This window comes from Apodemus sylvaticus, chromosome 17 (assembly GCF_947179515.1).
Source record: "Apodemus sylvaticus chromosome 17, mApoSyl1.1, whole genome shotgun sequence".
Classification (NCBI taxonomy): Eukaryota; Metazoa; Chordata; class Mammalia; order Rodentia; family Muridae; genus Apodemus; species Apodemus sylvaticus.
In genome coordinates this window covers 45,388,032-45,402,245 of record NC_067488.1, presented here as the reverse complement: position 1 = coordinate 45,402,245, position 14,214 = coordinate 45,388,032, and the positions used below count along the sequence as shown (strand labels likewise).

At 52.4% G+C, this 14,214-nt stretch overlaps 1 protein-coding gene across 1 annotated transcript; it reads left to right on the top strand.

The window, feature by feature from the left end:
• Window positions 1-2,413: 2,413 nt before the first annotated feature.
• Window positions 2,414-14,209, top strand: Cpsf1 (cleavage and polyadenylation specific factor 1). Its single transcript, XM_052160298.1, has 37 exons — window positions 2,414-2,657; window positions 6,248-6,275; window positions 6,353-6,486; window positions 6,616-6,696; window positions 6,819-6,970; window positions 7,064-7,210; window positions 7,350-7,489; window positions 7,566-7,676; window positions 7,768-7,861; window positions 7,980-8,067; window positions 8,138-8,260; window positions 8,360-8,411; window positions 8,487-8,581; window positions 8,652-8,726; window positions 8,803-8,883; window positions 8,960-9,049; window positions 9,197-9,307; window positions 9,380-9,521; window positions 9,601-9,779; window positions 9,871-10,007; window positions 10,080-10,254; window positions 10,332-10,538; window positions 10,657-10,746; window positions 10,837-10,980; window positions 11,059-11,211; window positions 11,928-12,044; window positions 12,120-12,210; window positions 12,294-12,378; window positions 12,450-12,591; window positions 12,668-12,820; window positions 12,912-13,088; window positions 13,161-13,227; window positions 13,305-13,352; window positions 13,432-13,587; window positions 13,654-13,783; window positions 13,871-14,009; window positions 14,086-14,209. Exons 1-37 carry the CDS (start codon window positions 2,514-2,516, stop codon window positions 14,131-14,133), a joined length of 4,326 nt encoding a protein of 1,441 aa, XP_052016258.1. The 5' UTR covers window positions 2,414-2,513; the 3' UTR covers window positions 14,134-14,209.
• The last annotated feature ends 5 nt before the right edge of the window (window positions 14,210-14,214 follow it).

Genomic DNA, 14,214 nt, shown 5'->3' with positions numbered 1-14,214 from the left:
GGGGGAGGGCATGTCCAACCTTCAGACAGCCCTGAAGCTCCTCATCTTCCTCCAGCTGCTGAGACAGGCCATCAGCATCATCCTCTAGAAGAGTGAAGTCTGCTCACCCTGAGCCTATGGTATTCTAGCTCCCCTGATCGCTAGGGCGGAGCAGCCACAAGCAGGAAGGAAGGCTCTGGGGTCTGTGAGCTCTGTAGCCAAGTAAAGCAAAGCTGACTCCCTGCTCAACCCAACTCCGCCAGCAGCTGGCTTCAATTAGTTTGTTTAGTTTGGGGGGATGGTTGTTTGTTTGATTTTAGATAGAATTTCTCTGTGTAGCTCTGATTGTCCTGGAGCAGGATTGAACTCAGAGATCAGCCTGCCTCTGCCTCCCAAGTGCTGGGATTAAAGGCATGCGCCACCACCTGGCCACAATGTATTTTTGATTGGCTTGGAACTCAATCAGACCAACTAGAGCTTTGTACTCCCAGAGATCTGCTTGCTTCTGCATTCTGAGCGCTGCGGGAAGGGCCTGACTCTTTACCCCAGATAGATCACCACGACAAAGGAGAGAAATGACTCCATGAAAGTCCAACTTGTCAAACTACTATGTAACTTAATGAGTTTATTATTAATAAATTATTATTATTTAATGAGTTTATTGGATGTACTTACAGCAGAAGAGGAAAAGAGTTATATTTACAGGAGAATGATTCAAAAGCATCTGCATTACCAAAAAGCTCACCCAGGGGCTGGTGGGATGACTCAGTGGTTAAGAGCACAGACTGTTTTTCCAGAGGTTTTGAGTTCAATTCCCTGCAATCACATGGTGGCTCACAGCCATCTGTAATGAAATCTGACACCCTCTTCTGATGTGTGTCTGAGGGCAATTGCAGTGTACTTGTATACAGAAAATAAGTAAATAAATCTAAAACAAAACAAAAAGCTCACCCAAAGCCAGGCATGGTGGTGCATATCTTTAAAATGAGGGTTAGGGAGTCAAGCAGGCAGATCTCTGAGTTCCAGGTCAGCCCCTATAGCCAGCACAACCTGGGCTGAGATATGTCTGGAAAAAACAACCAATGAACAGGAAACCAAACAAACAAACACACAAAGCTCTCTCTGACGGCATGACCAGAGCTCCAGGTGTTGAAGAACTCCCTCTGGACGTTTCAGGAACCCTTGAACCTTATACTGTTTACCTTCTGAGTCTTAAGAGTCTGTATCCAAAAGGAATGTTGGAATTTGGAGGGACGTTTCAATTGCTTCATAACTCAGCATAGCACTGGGAAACCAGATTGGCCTCAGGTGGGCAATAGTTCTCGAGTGCAGGAAGTGCATGTGTGAGGTATGATGTCACAGGTCTTAAGAGTTTTGCTTTTTTTTTTTTTTTTTTTGGATTTGGTTTTTTTCGAGACAGGGTTTCTCTGTGCAGCCCTGGCTGTCCTGGAACACACTCTGTAGACCAGGCTGGCCTCGAACTCAGAAATCTGCCTGCCTCTGCCTCCCAGAGTGCTGGGATTACAGGCGTGCGCCACCACTGCCCAGCAAAAATCAAAACTCTTAAAAAGCAAAACTTGCCGGGCGGTGGTGGCGCACGCCTGTAATCCCAGCACTCTGGGAGGCAGAGGCAGGCAGATTTCTGAGTTCGAGGCCAGCCTGGTCTACAGAGTGAGCTCCAGGACAGCTAGGGCTGCACAGAGAAACCCTGTCTCGAAAAAAGAAAAAGAAAAAAAAAGAGTTTTTTTTTTTTTTTTTTTTTAAGAGTTTTGTTTTTTAAGAGTTTTATTTTTAAAAATTATGTATATGTGTGTCCGTCAGCATGACTGCAGCTTTCATCCCAGTGCTTGGGAGGCAGATGCAGGCGAATCTCTGTGAAATCTAGGCTAGCTGTGTCTACAGAGTTTCAGAGCACCTCATCTACTGAGTGGGTGGTGAACTTTGTATGTTTCTGTATTCTTTTTCTCTTTTCTCTTTTCTCTGTCTCTGTCTCTGTCTCTGTCTCTGTCTCTGTCTCTGTCTCTGTCTCTTTCTTTGGCTTTTCGAGACAGGGTTTCTCTGTAGACGAGGCTGGCCTCTGCCTGCTCTGCCTGCTCCGCCTGCCTCTGCCTCCCAAGTGTTGGGATTAAAGGCGTGCGCCACCACTGCCCAGCATTCTGTATCCTTTTCCGATCCTATATACCCTTGTTTTATTTTTCTGGGATTTAGCTAAAGAAGCAAACTTTGGAAGGAGCAGCGCGGAAGGGAACGGATGCCCGGCGCCCTTCAGCTGTTGGCCCAGGCTCTTTAATTCTTATCGAGCTAAACCACAAGGGGCCGCTGTTCGCTCGCAGCCGCGGCGCGCAGGCGCATATGCGAAGCAGCCCGGAACCCTGTTTCTCAGCTACCTAGTCCTCCTAGAAGGCGGGTCCGGGCGGGAAGCGCAGGCGCAGAAACTCGGAACCCAGTGGCTGGGTTTGCGCGCGTGGCCGGACCGAGTCCGCTGCCGTCCCGGTCCCCTGAGTCGGCGGCTCCGGCGTGACCGTGGCGGCGACATGTACGCGGTGTACAAGCAGGCGCACCCGCCCACCGGGCTCGAGTTTGCTATGTACTGCAACTTCTTCAACAACAGTGAGCGCAACCTCGTGGTGGCCGGCACCTCGCAGCTCTATGTGTATCGCCTGAACCGTGACGCCGAGGTAAGCTGTGTCTCCTGAGCGGAGATGCCCAGGCCGAACCGCAGTCACTTCGGCAGGTTCCCCAGTGCAGGACCTGAGCTTTGCCAAAGGTCTCTGGTCCCCACAGGCGGTTCAGCACACCACGTTGTTTGGCCTCATCCTACCCTGCCCGGACACCCCCGCCTACGGCCTACTATTTGTTCTTTGGTATTTTCAGGAGATTGTTGCATACGTTCCATGTGCTTAGCAGCAAGGACAAGGCAGCGAACCAAGACCCTTGTGGGAGATGACCCTTCGGTAGATCAGTACTGCCACACACAGACTGCCACAGTGTCTCTAGGAGTAAGACCCAGTGAAGGAGGCCGGGTGTGTCTAGACAAAACAACCAGAGCTTTTTCTGAGGCTGAGCAGATTTGTTGTGGAAGAACGTTTCTTCCTAAAGGAGCAAGGCTGGATATTGCTCGAGGACAGACTACTGTCAGTAGATGTAAAAATGTGGAATAAATTCATCAATACATAGTGTGTGTGTGTCTGTGTTTTGGTTGCTAGATAGACAGCAGGTAGATAGACAGCTGGTGGTTCAGGAAGCCCTTTTGTGCAAAAGGTGATTTCCGTGGTTTCTGGTAGTGTGCTCCTTTAATCCCAGTTAGAAGCATATAGATTTTTGGGTGTTCCAATTCAAACTGTTTCCAAGCCATCGAGGATGACGTAGTGAAACTCTTGTCTCTAAAAATAAAGCTAGAAAGGGCAGCTTTTTTTTTCTCCAAAAAATTTAAAATTAGACGGATTCATTTGTGTTTGCTTGTGTGTGTGTGTGTGTGTGTGTGTGTACACCACATGCATGCTTGGTGTCCGCAGAGGTCAGCATCATGGATGGTTGTGCCATCAAGTGGGTCCTCTGTAAGAGCCACAAGTGCTTTTGATGGCTGGGCATCACTCCTGAGTTGCAGTTTCACTGGGGCAGCAGAACTGGACAGGGAATCTCGCCTTCATAGATGATGTGATTTAAACAGACAGGGAAGTGTAGGGAAGTGTGTGGGAGTTAGGCCAAGGGGTTTCAAGTAAAGTTAAGTTTTTGTGATGGAGGCAAAGGGAAGGAGGAAGGGAGGGAAAGAACAGGTAAGAAGCAACAGAGCAGGGGCTCCATGACACCCTCTCTGCAGCAAGTTTTGGCAATGAAATAGTCTTACCAGCTTATGTTTGAGAGAGGTTTAAGGAGGCTGGTCAGGAAGTGGCTGTAGCTATTAGGCAAAATGGTGGCCTGGGCCAATGTAGCTATGACGGTTCAGCTATGACAGAGGTGGAGTTTGAAAAGGAACTCAAGGTAATGCCAAGAGTCTGTCAGTGTTGTGGGCAACACGTCTGGATTTGGTCTCAGCTTTTAGAGGGATGATATTGCTGTTCCCTGGGGTGGAGATGGCTGTTGGAAGGGGTGGGGGGGAGTATGGGGGTAAGGTGACCAGAAGCAGACAGCCACCCAAGAGGTGGAAGAAATGTGGCTGGGAGGATAGCATGTTGGAAGTAGACCCTGTGGCTCTGTGCTCTGAGCCTTAAGTGACTGTGACAAACTGGTACAGGGGCCGGGCACCGAGGATGGTTGAGTCCTGTGGAGAATTGGTAGCAGAGAATCAGATAGCTGGTTTAAAGAGCAGCAAAGAAATGGAGCTGTGACTGATAGAGAGCAAGGGTTTTAAAGCTTTAATTTTTACTTGTTAAATTATTTTATTATTATTTTTGTGTCTGTGAGTATCTGAAGCACATGTGGTCATGTTTACAGATGGTTGTAAGCTGCCATGTGGGCGCTGGGAACCAAATTTCCATCCTCTACATGAATACTCTTTATTTAACCTCCGAGCATCATTCCAGTCTCTTGTTCTCCCCCCCACCCCCACCCCCCAGACAGGGTTTCTCTGTGTAGCCCTGGCTGTCCTGGAACTCACTCAGTAGACCAGGCTGGCCTTGAACTTAGAAATCTGCCTGCCTCTGCCTCCCAAATGCTGGGATTAAAGGCGTGCGCCACCACTGCCCTGCTGACTAAGGATGTTGAACGTTTCTTTAGGTGCTTCTCAGCCCTTTGAGTTTCCTTAGTTGAGAATTCTCTGTTTAGCTCTCTTCCTCATTTTCTAATAGGGTTATTTGTTTCTCTGCCGTCTAACTTCTTGAGTTCTTTGTATATATTGGATATTAGTCCTCTATCGGATGTAGGATCGGTAAAGATCTTTTCCCAGTCTGTTGGTTGCTTATTGTCCTATTGACAGTGACCTTTGCCTTACAGAAGCATTGCAATTTTATGAGGTCCCATTTGTCAATTCTTGATCTTAGAGCATAAGCCATTGGTGTTCTGTTCAGGAACTTTTCCCCTGTGCCCATTTGTTGGAGACTTTTCCCCACTTTCACTTCTATTAGATTCAGTGTATCTGGTTTTATGTGGAGGTCCTTGATCCACTTGGACTTGAGCTTTGTATGGGGAGATAAGAATGGATCACTTTGCATTCTTCTACACGCTGACCACCAGTTGAACAAGCACCATTTATTGAAAATGCTGTCTTTTTTCCACTGGATGGTTTTAGCTCCCTTGTCAAAGATCAAGTGACCATAGTTGTGTGGGTTCATTTCTGGGTCTTCAATTCTATTCTGTTGATCTACCTGCCTGCCACTTTACCAATACCATGCCATTTTTAACACAATTGTTTTGTAGTACAACTTGAGGTTAGGGATGCTGATTCCCCCAGAAGTTCTTTTTTTCTTGAGAATAGTTTTCACTATCCAGGGTTTTTTGTTATTCCAAATGAATTTAAGAGTTGAGTTGAATTTTGATGGGGATTGCATTGAATCACTTTCGGCAAGATGGCCATTTTTATGATATTAATCCTGCCAATCCACGAGCATGGGAGATTTTTCCATCTTCTGAAGTCTTCTTCAATTTCTTTCTTCAGAGACTTGAAGTTCTTGTCATACAGATTTTTCACTTGTTTGGTTAGAGTCACACCAGGATACTTTATATTGTTTGTGGCTATTGTGAAGGGTGTTGTTTCCCTAATTTCTTTCTCAGCCTATTTATCCTTTAAGTATAGGAAGGCTACTGAGTTAATTTGTTTGAGTTAATTTTATATCCAACCACTTTGCTGAAGTTGTTTATCAGCTATAGGAGTTCTCAAATGGAGTTTTTGGGGTTGATTAAGTATACTATAATATCATCTGCAAATAGTGATATTTTGATTTCTTCCTTTCCAATTTGTATCCCTTTGATCTCCTTTTGTTGTCTAATTTCTCTAGCTAGAACTTCAAGTACTATATTGTCAGGCATCTTTCTAGAACTTAGGTTTCTAAGAGACCAAGGCTAAAGCTGCTAGGCACTGTAAGAGGAAGGCAGGAAGGACATGGTGGCCTTGCTCCCACAGCTGTCCTTCAAAGTAGCCCCAGTACATTTAAAGGGAAATGAGTCCTTTTCTGTGGTTGTGTCTTTTCCTGTGAATCTAGTAGAAAATCCAGCCATGTGTTGTTGGAATACAGTCACTGACGGCAGAGGCTGGCCCTTCAGATGGTTGTGTCCATGGATGGGACAGGGTTACCTGCTGTGTGACTTCTTACTGCTTTCTTTTCCATTCCAGGCTCTAACCAAGAATGATGGGAGTGTGGGTAAGTATGCACATGATGGGCTGGGGTGGGTGGCCTGGGGACGGGACCCAGCCTTGACTTGCTGCTCCATACTCCAGAGGGGAAGGCCCATCGAGAGAAACTAGAGCTGGTAGCCTCCTTCTCTTTTTTTGGCAATGTCATGTCCATGGCCAGCGTGCAGCTTGCAGGCGCCAAACGTGATGCCCTGCTTCTCAGTTTCAAGGATGCTAAGGTAAGCAGTGTGAGTCCGTCAGGAGGTCCTAGGCATAATGGTGTTCCAGGGAGCAGTGCTGGGCTGGGATCTGTCAGTGTGGTTAAGGTTGTGATCGAATGGGCCATGCTTTTGACCTTCTGCCTCCAGCTGTCTGTGGTGGAGTATGACCCAGGCACTCACGACCTGAAGACCCTGTCTCTACACTACTTTGAAGAGCCTGAACTGCGGGTAAGCCAAGCCCTGCAGGGCCCCAGGCTAAGCCTAGCAAGTCCCTCTTCCATTTTCCTCTGTAGCAAGTCCCTCTTCTCTCCGATCCTCTGTAGCCCAACTGATGTCCCCTCTGCCACCAGGATGGATTTGTGCAGAACGTGCATACGCCTCGTGTGCGGGTGGACCCTGACGGGCGCTGTGCGGCAATGCTCATCTACGGCACAAGGCTGGTAGTTCTGCCTTTCCGCAGAGAGAGTCTGGCTGAGGAGCACGAGGGGCTCGTGGGTGAAGGGTGAGTACTGAGCTGGGCTGGCTGTGCTTTGGACCCAAGAGCCCTGAGGCTTTTGCCCTACCACCTCCTCCTGCTGACATCCTTGGTCTACAGGCAGAGGTCCAGCTTCCTGCCCAGCTACATCATCGACGTGCGGGCTCTGGATGAAAAGCTGCTCAACATCATTGACCTGCAGTTCCTACACGGCTACTATGAGCCCACCCTGCTGATCCTGTTCGAGCCCAACCAGACCTGGCCAGGGTGAGGCTATGGGGCCCTCTGCTGGGGCCTCCGGGTGTCTTGCCTAGGCGGGGTGTTTGTGGGGGCTTGGGATGACTTGTGGGGTCACTGGTCTTGGGAGCAGTGTGACTGCCTCTGGGTGACCTACCTGCTGCTCTAGGCGGGTGGCTGTGAGGCAGGACACGTGCTCCATTGTGGCTATCTCGCTGAACATCACACAGAAAGTCCATCCAGTCATCTGGTCCCTCACCAGCTTGCCTTTTGACTGTACCCAGGCCCTGGCTGTGCCCAAGCCTATAGGTGAGGGTATGGCTGTGTTGAATGGCAGTGGGGGGAGGGGCAGCAATGAGCTGCTTACAGTGGTTTCTGCCTCCAGGTGGGGTAGTGATCTTCGCTGTCAACTCACTGTTGTACCTGAACCAGAGTGTTCCCCCATATGGTGTGGCTCTCAATAGTCTCACCACTGGCACCACTGCTTTCCCATTGCGTAAGTGGGGTGCACTCAGGTCAAAGTGGGATGTGCCTGGTGCGGGTCAGGATATGGTGAGGGCCAGTTTGCATGATCATGTTCCCCACAGGTACCCAAGAGGGTGTACGGATCACCCTAGACTGCGCACAGGCGGCCTTCATCTCTTACGATAAGATGGTCATCTCCCTCAAGGGTGGTGAGATGTGAGTCCGCAGCCCATGAGCAGTGACCTCTGGGATGGGCACATTCTCTGCCTTCTCAGTATGTCTGTGGGTGCTGTGGGTGCCCTTACCCACTCAGAGCCCTTACCCCTACCCACAGTTACGTGCTGACCCTCATCACTGATGGGATGCGAAGTGTCCGAGCGTTTCACTTTGACAAGGCGGCTGCTAGTGTCCTCACCACCAGTGTGAGTAGGCGTGGGGTTGGGAGTGGCCTGGTCCCGGTCTGCTTGTACCCTTATTCACACCTCTCCTCAGATGGTCACAATGGAGCCTGGATACCTGTTCCTAGGCTCTCGCCTGGGCAATTCCCTTCTCCTCAAGTACACAGAGAAGCTGCAGGAACCCCCAGCCAGCTCTGTCCGTGAGGCTGCTGACAAGGTAAGTGCACACACTGTGGCTCCCTGGGCCTGTCCCGCCTGCCCTCATGTGTGAGACAGCCTCAGGACCCACCGCTTACTCACTCCGCCTGCCTCACAGGAGGAGCCTCCCTCAAAGAAGAAGCGAGTGGACTCTACGGTGGGCTGGACAGGTGAGACGCTGGACTGTGGTGAGCAGGGGAGGCCAGGGTCCACAGTTGGACTCAGTTGCACTCTGTCCACTACAGGAGGCAAGACGGTGCCACAGGACGAGGTGGATGAAATTGAAGTCTATGGCAGTGAGGCCCAGTCAGGCACACAGCTGGCTACTTACTCTTTTGAGGTGAGTGAGACTGGGGAAGGCAGAGGGTATCCACCGCCTTCACCCTACCTGACCATTGCTGTGCCCACAGGTATGTGACAGCATGCTCAACATTGGACCCTGTGCCAACGCTGCTGTGGGCGAGCCTGCCTTCCTCTCTGAAGAGGTACCCAAGGGGCTGGGACTGTGGGTGTGGAGCCTACAGGGTGGCTAGGAAGCCATGTCCTCATCCCACTCTGTAGTTTCAGAACAGCCCTGAGCCAGACCTGGAGATCGTAGTTTGTTCCGGCTACGGGAAGAATGGGGCCCTGTCTGTGTTGCAGGTATGTGTGAGCAGGGGTGTCAGGTTCCTGGTAGTATTGACTGGGCTGAACCTCACTCCTACTGTCTCCTTTCCAGAAGAGTATCCGGCCCCAGGTGGTGACTACCTTTGAACTTCCCGGCTGCTATGATATGTGGACAGTCATCGCTCCTGTGCGGAAAGAGGAGGTAGATGAGGCAGGGCTGAGGCGGAAACCCAGAAGGGGCAAGGAATTACACATTAGGCACTGGGGACACTGGGGTCTAGGTGGTTACAGTCACACACTGCCCTTGCCTGCCTGTGGCTCCTGCTCTGATCCTCTATCATCCTATCAGGAAGAAACCCCCAAAGCAGAGAGCACAGAGCAGGAGCCCAGTGCCCCTAAAGCAGAGGAGGATGGACGAAGACATGGCTTCCTCATTCTTAGCCGGGAAGACTCGACCATGGTAAAAAAGTAGAACCTGGGACTGGGAACAGGGTCTCGCAGGAAAGGACCCCACTCACCTCTGTCACCATAGATCCTACAGACTGGCCAGGAGATCATGGAGCTGGACACCAGTGGCTTTGCCACCCAGGGTCCTACTGTGTTTGCTGGAAACATTGGGGACAATCGTTACATTGTCCAAGTCTCACCGCTGGGCATTCGCCTGTTGGAAGGCGGTAGGTAGGCAGGCGTGTGTGAGTGGGTCTCAAGGCAGACAGTACGTGCCTGCACCTGACCTAACCTCCTTGTCCACAGTGAACCAACTGCACTTCATCCCCGTGGACCTGGGCGCCCCCATCGTGCAGTGTGCTGTGGCTGATCCCTATGTGGTCATCATGAGTGCTGAGGGGCATGTTACCATGTTCCTACTCAAGAGTGATTCCTATGGTGGCCGCCACCACCGGCTGGCACTACACAAGCCTCCACTGCATCATGTAGGCCCCCTTCCCTTGATGCCCCGTCTTCCCGCTGCCTGACCCCCCCCGCCCCCCTGCCCTTGTCTGAACCCAATCACTCTTCCTACAGCAGTCTAAGGTGATTGCTCTCTGCCTGTACCGAGATGTCAGTGGCATGTTTACCACTGAGAGCCGTCTGGGTGGGGCCCGTGATGAACTGGGTGGACGAAGTGGCTCAGAGGCTGAAGGCCTAGGCTCAGAAACGAGGTAGGTAGGGCTGGTGTGTGGGGCCAGGGTCCCCATGGCAGGCAGGTGGTGATCTTATCTGTTGGCTCTCAGCCCCACAGTGGACGATGAGGAGGAGATGCTGTATGGGGACTCCAGTTCCCTCTTCAGTCCCAGCAAAGAGGAGGCCCGAAGGAGCAACCAGCCACCGGCTGATCGGGAGCCTGCACCCTTCAGGGCAGAGCCCACTCACTGGTGCCTGCTGGTGCGGGAGAACGGCACCATGGAGGTAGGTGCATCACACACTTCCAGCAGTACTGCCACACGGAAGCCTTTGCTCCCCTCCTAACCATTGCCTCTCCGCAGATCTACCAGCTCCCAGACTGGCGACTGGTATTCCTAGTTAAGAACTTCCCTGTGGGACAGCGGGTCCTGGTGGACAGTTCCTTTGGACAGCCCACCACACAAGGTGAAGCCCGAAAGGAGGAGGCCACACGCCAGGGCGAGCTGCCGTTGGTTAAGGAGGTGTTGTTGGTTGCTCTGGGAAGCCGTCAGAGCAGGCCCTACCTGCTGGTAAGTACCTTCCTGCCTCCTGCCTCCTGCCTCCCGCCTCCTGCCTCCCGCCTCCCAGGTCCTTGCCTCTCCCCTCCCCCATAGATCCACCTTAACCAGTCCTGCTTGGATCCCCCAGGTACATGTGGACCAGGAGTTGCTTATCTATGAAGCCTTTCCCCACGACTCTCAGCTTGGCCAGGGAAATCTTAAAGTTCGTTTCAAGAAGGTGCCAGTGGCTGGACCCTACTTAGGCATGGGGTAGAAGGCTAGCCCAGCAGTGTATGGAAGACCTAGCACTCACTGTCCCCTCCAACAGGTCCCCCACAATATCAACTTCCGTGAAAAGAAGCCAAAGCCATCCAAGAAGAAGGCAGAAGGCGGCAGCACTGAGGAGGGGTCTGGAGTTCGGGGCCGTGTGGCGCGTTTCCGCTACTTTGAGGATATTTATGGCTATTCGGGGGTATGCAGGTGGCTTGGTCAGGGCCTGGGTTTGAGGATGGAGCCTCACTAAAGCACACTGAAAGGTGTCTGCCTCCAGGTTTTCATCTGTGGACCCTCGCCTCACTGGCTCCTGGTGACTGGCCGCGGAGCCCTGCGTCTGCACCCCATGGGCATCGATGGCCCCATTGACTCCTTTGCTCCTTTCCACAATGTAAACTGCCCTCGTGGTTTCCTGTACTTCAACAGACAGGTAAGGAGGTGTAGTCTGGTTCCCGCCAGCCACAGATACTGCCCTTGGCCAGAGCAGCTGTGGAAGCAGAGGGCCAAGATAGTGGAGCCTGGGGGTGGGGGGCAAAGGATTCAACTCTGGGTTTATCCTGGGAAGATTGAGAATGAGACTTGGGGTATGGAGGGGAGTCACTGTCACGTGGGGTACACCCTGAATTCATTGCCCTGACGTAGCCTCAAACTTTGTTCCAGAGTCAGGCTGAGCTGGCTTTACCTGTGTTCTGCCTCTAAGCTTCTGTATGGCTTGTGGCAGGCACATGCCTCTGAGTCTTTAACCATCTGTGCCATCCAGATGGCAGCAGTGATTAAGACCCTGAGAGGCCAGGTGCTTTCCAGGGACTAATGACACAGAACTGTTGGCAAATGGTGGCCTAGGTCCCTGACATTGGCTCTTTGGCTATCTATTGTTGGACTTACTGTTGGGTTCAGTTCCTGTGGTCCTCCTTGCCGGCTGCCTCCAAGTGTCCTCTGGCCCTGGCCTTCCCATGCCCTGTGCTGTTGTACCCCAACGTGACTCGAGCCTGGGCAGTCAGGCTACCAAAGCTTTACCCTCTCCAGGCAACTGTCCAATATGGCAGACCTGATGTCCCATTGCCACAGAGCTAGAGAACATTTTGGGAGGCCTCGGTTCATTGGTCAACCCCAGGCTGAACTGACTCTGCTGACACTGCACCCTAGGGAGAGCTGAGGATCAGCGTCCTGCCTGCCTACCTGTCCTATGATGCCCCATGGCCTGTCAGGAAGATTCCACTACGATGTACAGCCCACTATGTGGCCTACCATGTTGAATCCAAGGTCTGTCCTTCTCCTACGTCCCCCAGGCACCTTCTGAGCCTGGCCTCTGGAATGTGACACCCTCTAACACCACAGGTATATGCTGTGGCCACCAGCACCAACACACCTTGCACTAGAATCCCACGCATGACTGGTGAGGAAAAAGAATTCGAGGCCATTGAGAGAGGTATGTGACACTTGAGGGTACATGGGACAGAACTTGGCTGTATACTTTGTCCACAAGGTGAGTCACTGTCCTTGTCCCTACAGATGACAGATATATCCACCCCCAGCAAGAAGCCTTCTCCATCCAGCTCATCTCCCCAGTCAGCTGGGAGGCCATTCCCAACGCCAGGTAAGCACGGCTCTGGCAGGGGCTGCTTGGCTCAGAGGCGGGAAGTGCTGACCCAGCCTGGCTTCGTGCAGGATCGAGCTAGAGGAATGGGAGCATGTCACGTGCATGAAGACTGTGTCACTGCGCAGTGAGGAGACCGTGTCCGGCCTAAAGGGCTATGTGGCTGCTGGGACCTGCCTCATGCAGGGGGAGGAGGTCACGTGCCGTGGGCGGGTAAGGGCCTTTGGGTGGGGGGCAGGTAGCCCCGAGTAGACCATCTGCCATCTCCATACATCCCTTGCCCTGCCAGATCCTGATCATGGATGTGATTGAAGTGGTACCTGAGCCTGGGCAGCCCCTGACCAAGAACAAGTTCAAGGTCCTGTACGAGAAGGAGCAGAAAGGGCCCGTGACTGCGCTGTGCCACTGCAACGGCCACCTGGTGTCAGCCATTGGCCAGAAGGTGTGTTACGTCTCCCCTCCCCTCCCCTCCCCTCCCGGAGCAGATGCTGCGCCTGGAGCAGCTGCCCTGCTCACCATCTCCTGCCCTTCAGATCTTCCTGTGGAGCCTGCGGGCTAGTGAGCTGACCGGCATGGCCTTCATCGACACCCAGCTGTACATCCACCAGATGATCAGTGTCAAGAACTTCATCCTGGCAGCAGACGTCATGAAGAGCATCTCACTGCTGCGCTACCAGGAGGAGAGCAAGACACTAAGCCTGGTGTCCCGGGTACTCACAGGGCCAGGCATGCTGGTGGGTGCCGGTCCAAGGCCTGCCCTAACTGCCCTTTCCCTTTCCCAGGACGCCAAGCCTTTGGAGGTATACAGTGTGGACTTCATGGTGGACAATGCCCAACTGGGCTTCTTGGGTGAGTATGTGGGTCCTTAGGAGGTTACACTGTGGGCTGTGGGTAGCTGAGGCTAACTCTGGGTCTCTGTTCCCCAGTGTCTGACCGAGACCGCAATCTTATGGTGTATATGTATCTGCCAGAAGGTGAGTGGCTCCTCCCTGACCTCTCCCTGGGGTGGGTACCATACAGTGGGTTGTTCATGACCTGAGTTCCTGTGTCCAGCCAAAGAGAGTTTTGGGGGCATGCGCCTGCTACGCAGAGCAGATTTCCACGTGGGTGCCCATGTGAATACGTTCTGGAGGACCCCGTGCCGAGGTGCTGCTGAGGGGCCCAGCAAGAAGTCAGTCGTGTGGGAAAACAAGCATATCACATGGTTTGGTGAGTACTGCAGCAGGGGTGTGTAGGGACGGGAGGGTCAGCCTGGCTCACACAGCATCTCCTCAGCCACTCTTGACGGTGGCATTGGGCTCCTGCTACCCATGCAAGAGAAGACATACCGACGATTGCTGATGCTGCAGAATGCACTGACGACCATGCTACCCCACCACGCTGGCCTCAACCCCCGCGCCTTCCGGTGAGAGTGTGCCTCTTCCCTGGTCTCTCCCTGTACCCCACACGTGCTCTGACCTTTGCTTATGTGCTCTCACGTCTCCCACCCCAGAATGTTGCATGTAGACCGGCGCATCCTGCAGAACGCCGTGCGCAACGTCCTTGATGGAGAGCTGCTAAACCGCTACCTGTACCTCAGCACCATGGAGCGCAGTGAGCTGGCCAAGAAGATAGGCACCACGCCCGACATTGTGAGTCACGCCCCTCGCCCTAGCCCCCTGCCTCACTGCTTTTCCTGTCCATACCTTTACCTCCTATCGTCCACAGATCCTGGATGACTTGCTGGAAACAGACCGAGTCACGGCTCACTTCTAACTCAGGATGCCGCCCTGCTATTGTACACATCCCTCTACCCATTTTGTATAAAACACAAAGAAAATGATTTCTTTCAGATGA